The 10,000-nt window shown below is 38.2% G+C and overlaps 1 protein-coding gene across 1 annotated transcript in view; it reads right to left on the bottom strand.

The window, feature by feature from the left end:
- The window catches only part of LOC137992662 (insulin-like peptide receptor), a 74,888-nt gene that overhangs the window by 35,249 nt on the left and 29,639 nt on the right, over positions 1 to 10,000 (bottom strand). The window contains exons 6-10 of the mRNA XM_068838137.1: positions 9,115 to 9,333; positions 8,651 to 8,726; positions 8,423 to 8,478; positions 7,400 to 7,471; positions 5,096 to 5,276 (exon numbers count right to left, since the gene is read on the bottom strand). Coding sequence (XP_068694238.1) covers positions 5,096 to 5,276; positions 7,400 to 7,471; positions 8,423 to 8,478; positions 8,651 to 8,726; positions 9,115 to 9,318 — 589 coding nt within the window. The 5' untranslated portion in view covers positions 9,319 to 9,333. The remainder of the gene's footprint in view (positions 1 to 5,095; positions 5,277 to 7,399; positions 7,472 to 8,422; positions 8,479 to 8,650; positions 8,727 to 9,114; positions 9,334 to 10,000) is intronic.

Raw genomic sequence — 10,000 nt, 5'->3', positions numbered from 1 at the left:
CCTATTTGTTGCATCACAGGCAAATGAAACATTAAGCAGTAATGCCATGTAATTGGAAGGAGAAAAACGGTCATTTAACTTCCTAAAAAACGTGGGTTTGTCTGTGTCCACCTTTAAATCACATCGCCACAGGGCAATTGCAAAGTGGATTAAACAATTCCAGCCCTACACTTCCCATTTCTTTGACATCTGGCATGTGGCTAGGTCTATAAATAAGAAGTTGTTGAAAGCTAGTCAAGAAAAGGGATGCAAGAGGATAAAGGAATGGATGAAGGGTATAAGGAACCATCTGTACTGGTGTGTGACACCAACTGTTAATGGTTTTGAGAACCTCATACTTGCCAAGTGTAAGTCACTTATGGGCCATGTTAGCAATAAACACAAGGACCATCCTGATTCACTATTCAAAGAGTGTGCACATGATGCACAAGAAAATGGATCAAAATTGGTAACCGAAACTTGAGTTTCTTGGATATCACAAAAATGACATCCAATGTTTATTTATCATTGATAATGTTATTGGCATTTCAGGTACAGTTGCACATAACAAGCTGACATCAATCCTTTCCAGTAAACAACTTCTTAATGACAGCTTTCCCCGCACACCCAAACCAGTTGCTTGGAAGGATTCCATGCTACTCTTAATCACTGGCACCCTAAAATGATCCACTTTTCTTGGCTTGGCACTTTTTGCAGGTTAGATTAGTAGTCATTCGAAGCAGGGTTGTGTTTGTGTAAAAAAAAAAAAGCACAAGATTTCTATGGTATCTCACTTGCTTTTCCTCTAACCCTTCTGTGAACAATGTGGCTGTGAATTTGTTTTTCTGATAAAATTTGCACTTTTCCTCTGGAGGCTTACCTCACTGCCTCATTTCCTGTACTATTCTTCAACTGGGGTATCAAACAGGGAAATTCTTCTTTATCTTAGCTGGCACTACAATATTATGAGCACAATAGATTAACAGGAAGTGCTATGTACTCAATCAGAAATAGAAAAAAAAAAGGCTCTGCAGTACATTAACGAGTACGTAATTACATCTCATGCACAGTCATGTCTTTCAGGCATGTCTTAGCAAGCCTTCACTTCAATGAGGATGTCAAGAGGGAGACGCAGAAGGACAAAGAGGGTATACCATATTACAAGGTCAAGTATCCCAAATTCAAGTTGGGGGAGGAGGTTGTACAGGAGGTGGCAATTCCACCAACTTATTGTGAGTATTTTTGGACTGCTGTAAATATTTCATTCTGTGTTAGCATAACATTAACAGATGTTGGTTATCACCGTTTTCTTGTAGGATATGTGGATGACATTCGAAAAATTCTGTTCACACTGCCCTTCAATGAGCGTCAGAAAATTAGTGAAAAGTACCAAGAGAAACTTCCTCTTCCCATGAACAGACAGTCTCCAGAAAGACTGAGTAAAGAGGATGCTCTACTGAATAGAGAAAACAGGAAAAGAACAAGAGCTGAGTTGTTCCCTCAAGGTAACTTGATTCAATGCTTAGTTTACACTATATTTTTCTTCATAAAAAAAATCATGCATTTTTCCTTCCCCCCCCCCCCCCCCCACCATCCTGACACACACAAACACACAGCAAATTTAAGGGAAGACATTCTCTTTCGTCCAGTTATTCATGCACTGAGTTATCCAGTGGATAGTGATTTATCCAATGGATAGCGCTATCAACCATTTCAACAATTGGGGCCTGGTGTTTGCAGCACAATTTGCCTTTGTTCCATGGATAAAGTGCGTTATTGACATTGTCATTGAGAAAACCAAGCTTCATATCTGAGGATCGAACATGTTTATTTCGTTAGCCCAAATCCTGTTGTGTGATGAATGGCAGATTTGTGCCGTGCATATCCTGACACAGACCTGATCCAAGTTTAAATAACTGTGCAAGTTAGTACACTAGTCATCTGTGCGTTGTGGTACTGAGAAACCTGCAAGAACAAAATGTATTTGTAAAGACCAAAATAGAGCTATGGCCATCCCCTTTTTTTTGTTTACTGTCGAATGCGTTTCCTGATATTGGGACGCTCGATCCGATTGAAAAAAAAAAAAACCTAAAAAAAAAATCATAAGCATTCTCGGAAACGGAGGCCTGGCACCCCAGCATCATAGCTGTGGGGCCAGGAAAACAACAAGACGTGAACCCAAAATCAACATGGCAGAAAAGTTGGCGGATGTTGTGGCAAAATTAAGACCGCCTGGGAAAAAGGATCAACCACCAAAACTCCTGTGCGACATAAAAATGGCTTAAAAACGTCCTTAATTTTTTTTTTTGGAAAATGCCCAAAATTTGGGTGGGTCGGACAACGTGAAACGGAGAAAAAAAAGGGGATGGCCTATCTCTTCCGACACCTGCGTTTTTTGGGGGATATTGTTGCATTCACATATGTACGAAATAACTTGAATACGGCGTTCCAAGCTGGTCTGTATCCTTCAAAGATAGATTCCTGGGTTAGAAAGCACTTCCTGGGTGTTAAGCACTTGCTCATTTTTTCTTTGATCACGGGAAATTCCCATCAGATATAATAGGTCGTGGAAGCACTGTCGATTACTAGTTGTTTTTATTTGTCAACTCCCAACTTATCTAAGCATTAACACCACAACAAAATTTAAACTTACCAAGACATGACAAGTTGTCTTGTAAATCGGAATCCAAATGGAGTGACTGTCAGTCATTTCCATGGCATCCTCTCGATGTACCATTGCCACTTTTATCAGGCAGGCCGTGAGTGAAGGTTCGTATTTGGTTCAAAATCGAGACTACGTCTTTCACTCTACTTTCAACCTACTCCAAATCGTTTTAGAATCTACTCAATGAAATTCCTCGTTGCTCTCAGCTATGTTAAAAGGTCAATGAAACACCTCCAAACTTACGCGAAACCTCTTGCTCAAACCTCAAATTAACGCGAAACTTGAGAGAAGCTGAAGTGAAGACACATGAATGACGTCACAACCAGTAAACTAGACCCCAGATCCTTGCCTAAAATTTTTGTTCAAAATGCTCCACTTTCATCGCGATATAAGACATCTTCCCGCCACGCCAACTTGTTTAATTTTCTTGGAAAATGGTTCATTTTCAGATCTCGGGGAAAAAATTTGGTGCAAATTTTCACTTCATGTGCACTTTAACGCATGTAGCCTTTGCAAACGGTGTTTCGTATCCTTTGAAATCTACATCTTTCATTAACTTCATCCTAGAAGAAATCCAAGATTTTTCTTAAAAAACTCTTAATTTTATTTGGAGAGTGTACGTAATAGATTTTGAATACAGAAAAAGCCTTTACAACTTTAAAATATGTAACCAAGCTAAATGCAATGAACACATACTTGTGTGTGCACCGTTATGCCTCGTGTTTACTCAGAATTGGAGTTAGGTGCATGTGGCAGCAATTTTGCCTTTGATGACTGTAATTCACAGACATACTGCTCATGATGAATTATGTTAATAAAATTAATTATTAAAAAATGTACCCCTTTCACACAAATGCCGTAAATAAGGGAATATAAAACTTATTATTAAGAACTGAACAACGGACATCAGATTTGCAGCATTTTCACTGGCGCACCGGACACAGGCTATCAGTTCATATACCTGCTCTACCTAATATGGTCAAGGAAAGCATCTGCAATAAAGTTAGTTGAAAACATTTTTGCAGCGTTGAGAAAAAACGGCAGACAAAAGCCGTTTTGGACCAGTATTGAGCGAGGCAGAAATGAATGCTTTAGTCGAGAATGTTGTTGATCCTGGGGTTTCTAATAAAACAATTATTCTACTCAAGCTTGCTGGTTATCTATCACTTCATATCCAGCACACCCTCGTAGAATGATTGTTAAATAGCCGACGTTTTGGCATTATCGTGACACCATTCTCAAGGCACAGCGAGCAAATCATTGTGGAGATTGTGTGTTCTCTGGAATTAGCATAAGAACAAAGGCTCACACGTTTTTCAAGTGAATACCTTCCTGCAAGTCAAGTCCATTTGCACATTGAGAAAAGGGTTTGCGAATTGAAAGCATACAAATGCGGATATCATATTACGATGTCTGGAACAGTTGACTCGGTCACAATCGAATTCGGTAGCAATTTGTTAGTGCTCCTGAAAGTTGAGCAATGAACAAGAAGCTATTTTAAAAACTAGTTTACCTAAATGGTAGAAATGCTGCCACGGGGAACGGAGATGTTAAAATGTAATGACTCGTTACCCTAACTGGACCTCCTTCTGGACCCCACTCGAGACTCAGTGACATCATCAACTCGCAAGGTCTTTTGAGTTTTTCTTTAAAGGAGGTTGGAGATGACGTAGAATGAAATCTTTTTGCAACTTTCCAGTTCGTTTCGAAAATACAGCATTTTAGTTTCCGAATTGTCACATTGTGTAACACCACAATACAAAGCCATTTGGTTGGAAAAATGTCTATCCCTATCAATCTTAGCAGTTTGAGAATTGGAGCGGTGTTTAAAAGATTTGTTTCCTACAACATTGTAAGTTCTTGGCCTTTTTCCTTTAACAATTTAGAATTTATTTTCTTGTTGCGTGACAGTGTCATAACAAGCATCTTAATTCCTCCATTCGCTCATAACTGCAATTCCTTGTGCCTTTGACCACAATTCCTTGTGTTTCTAAAAAAAGGGTTTTCATTGGAGACCTGCCTCGTTTGTTTGCTTCAGGCTTCCTCACTGCGGCAGCAGTAAATAGTATTTCCTTCCCTGACTGACAATTTGTTAGGGTGTTTGAGAATGAGTACAAAAACTGGATTTTGAGGAGAACAAAAACGTACCATAGGCAACCCGGTTTACGCTTAACGAATGTCCAGTTTGCAACAGAACAGAGTGGAAAATTGTTCAAGTCCATCCTGGATTTTATGCATACTGTTAATGACCACTTTTGGCTCAGCTTGAACATGACATGGTCCACGAGCCCTCCTCAAAATGCAGCACAGAATTCTTGCTAATGACAGCATGCCCATCGCAGATAACTAAGCAACTATAAGAAGTTTAAAGTTGACTTTAAAATATTGCCATGCTGAGTGCTGCCTCTACGCATTTACTACATTGCTGTAAGGCTTGTCTTTTGTCCCTACCTGATGTTGCTTTTACCATAGGGATGATAATTCTATTACTCCAGGAGCCATTTCCCGCTGGAGTGATAGCTCGTACACGGGCTGAATAAACCTGGTTATCATATCCTCTAAACACGGAAAATTGTCCAGTAAACCAAGTATTTTCTCCTTCGGTGCATCCTGATTTAACCACGCTATCATTCTGAAAATGCAAAAGAAAAGTACCACTGAAATGTAGAACGCAAAAAAAACCTAATCGGCTAAGTCTGGCGCCGTCCATACATATCCAGACATTTTTAAATTTGCAACTTTTTCTTTCCGGATTAAAATATTCCCATCCACACGTAGCATATTCAAATAGACTTTGCCCATCCACACACATCTGAAATGTATCCCGATTCACTCTAGTACTCAGGACTCCTCAAGGAAACAGAGGAACCAGGAGCAAGCGCCATGAAGCCCTCGGCAGCCATCTTGAGCACTGATTTCACAGTAAGGAACTGGGCTTGATCTTGTTAAATTTACCTCATCCAAATAAAAACATTTTTGGATACAGCGTCCACATGGTTCCGGATTCATAGCGGATTAAAAAATATCCACTCTGGAGAGTGTATTTGATTTTAAAAAGTTCTGGATTTGTGGACGTGACAAAATTTGAGCAAAGAAATTCTTGAGAGAAGGAAGGAGAAGAGGGGAAATTTTCAATGAAAATCAACGTAAAGCTGAGAGAAACAGAGCGAGAGACAAAGCACTTATTTACAATGGTTTCAGTGTAGCTTTCAGGTAGTGTCTTTCTTCTTAATACGTGCCTCGATGCCTTTGTAAAACTAGCTAAAAAAACGAAGAAGGCAAGAAAATGTTTGCAATTCCGTGTTGACAGAGATTCTGTTATATTTCAACAATCACATTTATAGGCTTTTTGTGTGAAATGGATGTCCAGTTGTGAGCTGCTTTGTTTGACTGTGAAATTGCAGTCGAGTAAGCGAATTTACTATGCTTTAGGTCGACTTTTTAATAAGTAAATATTTTTGCTGTTGTTCTGAACTGAAGAGAGAGCTAGTAACGTTTGAAACGAACGTTTGAATGAATGTTGTGAAAGAGATTACTGAGCATGGAATTTCAGTTTTAGTTGTTGATTAAAATTGTTGGTTATTGTTTGCAAGGCTTGTTTGTTTACTGCTGTCAGCCCAGAAGTGTTTCGTACTTAATGCAGAAGCATAATTATTTCCATAAACACTATACACTCTTTTTTTTTTCTATAAGAACCTTTTTTATACAAATGTTAATGCTGAGATTAACCAAAAATATAAGAACGTATTAAGAACATTCGTCAGGTGGAGATTGATTGGTTTGGTGTTTGCATTTTAAATGAAAGCAAGAAATAAAGGTAAAGAAATGTAAATTAAACCAAATACTTAAGGGTATATTTAGTATAACATAACCATGGTTTTCTTATTGCATGACACGTCTCAGTTTTCTCAATCTTCGCAAGTGCCATTTGGGGACTTGTCTTCCTCTTTTGGGCTTTACGATTTTTGCGATTTTTCGCAAAATTCGCAATTTTTGCAAAAATCGTGCATCCTAGTTGGGAACTTGTCTTCCTCTTTTCAGCTGTTACGATTTTCACAAAATCCAGTGGTGAGGGTAAGGGTAAGGATACGAATACAGAAAGTATCCTAAACATGCCTAAAAACCTTTGTTTAGGCCAAATTGGGCCTAAGGTTAGCTTTTACGCATGTTTAGGATACTTTTTGTATTGGTATCGTTACCATTACCCTCACCCTTGTTTTAGAAACGCTGCCTATGGTGGAGCAATAACCTTTGACCTTTCTATATCTGGAGAGAAGAAAGAGAAGAAAGAGACGATAGCTGAAAAGGGAAGAAGACAAACAGTTCGGAGTTTATTATGAAGTCTTTCGTAAGAGTTTGTGTACACAGAAAATCAAGGGCGTGGAGATTATCCAGTGAATCAAGAAAGTCAAACATTGTTGTCTATAGTCAGTGGAACTTGGAGTTCGAAGTTAATGAAGATCAATACCTGAGTGGCCATGAAAGACAGTAAGCGTGCTTTACGAACGGCTTAACATAATCGTTAGCCGAAGTAATTGTAACAGCATAAAACTAATTAAATAATAGTGAAAAGGGTATCTGCTCGTTGTCATACTTTCGTTGCATGCCGTATATCGTACTCAGAGTTCTCTTCATTTACGCCTTGTTCGCGGACATCTCTTGGTTATTCCAGCACGTAACAGTATTTTTATAAGTATAAGAGTATTTTACCACGTCTGTTCTATTGATGTACCCCATTACAATTAGGTTACCTACCCCTCTTATCTCTATTTCGTATTTAAGCACAACTCCATTTGGGTCAGGCGGGGCAGTCCACTTCAAATAATACTATAACAGAAACAATAGCTAGAGTTAGAAGGCCATCAAACAACGCTTCACAGAACAAGTCAACAAAGATTGATTTCAATTATAATTCAGTGACAGCCCTAACACAGACATTACCGCAGACTCGAGCATTCTCATGCTAACAGTAACAGTAAGCTGCTTGTTTGTTCAGCCTTGCACACTGCCACTGTGCATAAATATTAAAAGACCATTATAAGACATATGGTGTTGATTTTGGAGCAGATTTTTCCAGCAATACCATTGGCTTGCCGGACACAGGCTATCACATCATATACCTGCTGTACCTAATATGGTCAAGGAACACGTCAGCAAGTAAGCGAACTGAAAACACTTTTGCAGACTTATTAGTAGACAATACTACCCCCATGAACATCATGCAGTTTTGAATAAAACAATTAATCTACTCGGGCTTGCTGGATATAAAATGATTACAACCAACTTGGTGCTGTTATCCATCACTTCATATCCAGCGTGCTCTCATAGAATAATAATTGTTAAATACACGGGACGTTTATTGATGTTTTGATAGGATAGCCTCATGAAATATTAATGACTTTCAAAATCTTGGCTAAGGACTAAAAAAATGTAGGTTTTTTATAAACTCTGTGGGACAGTAAAGAACCCACACTCTCTTCCCTGGCTAAGACTAGGGCACTGAGTTCCCAGTGTTCAGGTGTTGTGACTGTCCTATTGTCTCCATCAAAAAGTGGTTGGCCTGGCGGTAACCAACACAGAAAAAAATAACCGAATGTGTAAGGGAGACCGACCTCATTTGCCGGGTGCTGAAACATGTAGAAAAAGCCGGTGAGTGGCCTATTTTCTGGTTTCCCCGCTTGCACAGCATCCACCATAAATTAACTGAGCTGTCAGGTTACTACTTTTACACAATTAGTTAGAACGTTTCCAGCAAGAAAGATAATCAAAGTTCATTACTTCTCTAGTCTTGTTAGTATACACACGAAGAAATTCTCCAACATCATCAGCGCCTTCTAAAGGAAATGAAAATCAAGACCAACAGTGAGAAATAATAGAAGATAATTTTCATCAAAACGTTCTGAATTTGTACATATGAATAGGTGTAGTTTAGAGATACCTTAACATGACAAGAAAATAATTTTAAAAGTTTGAAAAAAACCTTGCTTTAAACATAGTTTGCCTTACTTTTTTTATCTGTTGTTCCTTTTGTAACAGCACAAGAACTTTCCTTAGCACAGCCAACCTTTGTACAAGCACAGACCTGTTTGGAAAAAAAAATGACAAAAAATAAGTAACAAATTATCATTGGATCAGATGCAAATCATCAAATCATCAAATCGTTTAACTTAGCCTTGTATTGTTAATTGCAGCCTTTTTTCAGAACATTGTAGGAAACGTAAGGGCAACGTGAAAAACGAGTCACATTTGCTCTTGAAGGAATCTAGATAAAGAAGAACGTCTATCCATTTACAAGCAAGAGGAAGTTTGCAGAATCTGAGCCAGTTAGAATTTTCCCACTCCAACCTACTGACTGATTTTGCAAAAACTGAAACAAGAGTAATTCAAGCAACCTAATGTGAAGTACTCAAAATTAATGCAAGGACAGTTTTAATTAACATATTATAAACTTTAAATTAGCAGTTACTTACAGTGACAGTATAATCTGAAAAGTGTTTGAGATCTGTCAGAGTCACACTGTTCTTTGTTCCATTTACGAAATAAGTGAAGTTGGACTTGGATTCAGGTGGTGCAGTTGTTGGTACATGTGTTACTGGCAATTGTGTTGTTGTCATAGAAGTGTTTGATACATTGTAGGACACTGTTGTTTTACCAGTAGTTGCCACGGTGGTCATCTGACATAAGGAATCCTAAACAGACATGTTTGCATTAATTTGGGTGCAATTTGCCAATGGATATACCTAAGTCACTAGATAAAGTATTAAATACACTTCATGTTAAACGTTGGCCAAGATTTTCTTACAGACTTTTTTAAGATTACGGAACAGTTTCGCGGGCGCGTTGCAGAAAACCATCCTCACGGGTACGTAATTTTACAAAAGTGCCTAAACCTGTACATCATTTTAAAGCTTACAGAACAAAGAATGACGTGGAAATGTTTTTAACTGGTGAAATTGAATATAAAATGTACTGCGATCAGTAAATGCAAAATGAAGCGATTATTATAAATGCTGCAAACTCGCTTCGGATTTTGGCCTTCCGAAGTAAACAATGACTGCATAACACTTAGCACATGTTTGCCTTCAAAAGGGTGTCGGAGAATCGTTAGATCAGCAACGGACTTGTCAATTAATATGTTTCCCAGTTGATTAGTTGATTAATTGACAAGTCTGTTCAAGGTTATCTTAGAAATGTTACTACAAAAGAAGCCCCTAAACATGATGCATCCAACTGCCATTTTTACAAACTACCTTACATCGGTTTCTATTCATCTTATACCAGAAAGAAAATTTCATCTATTATCAGTATAAGTATTGCAAGAATTTAAATGTTAAAGTAATTTTCTCTCCATTCAAA

The sequence above is a fragment of the Montipora foliosa genome, chromosome 2 (assembly GCF_036669935.1).
Source record: "Montipora foliosa isolate CH-2021 chromosome 2, ASM3666993v2, whole genome shotgun sequence".
NCBI classification, from domain to species: Eukaryota; Metazoa; Cnidaria; class Anthozoa; order Scleractinia; family Acroporidae; genus Montipora; species Montipora foliosa.
Note: the sequence above shows the minus strand (reverse complement) of the source record. Positions and strands in the feature narration are given on the sequence as shown.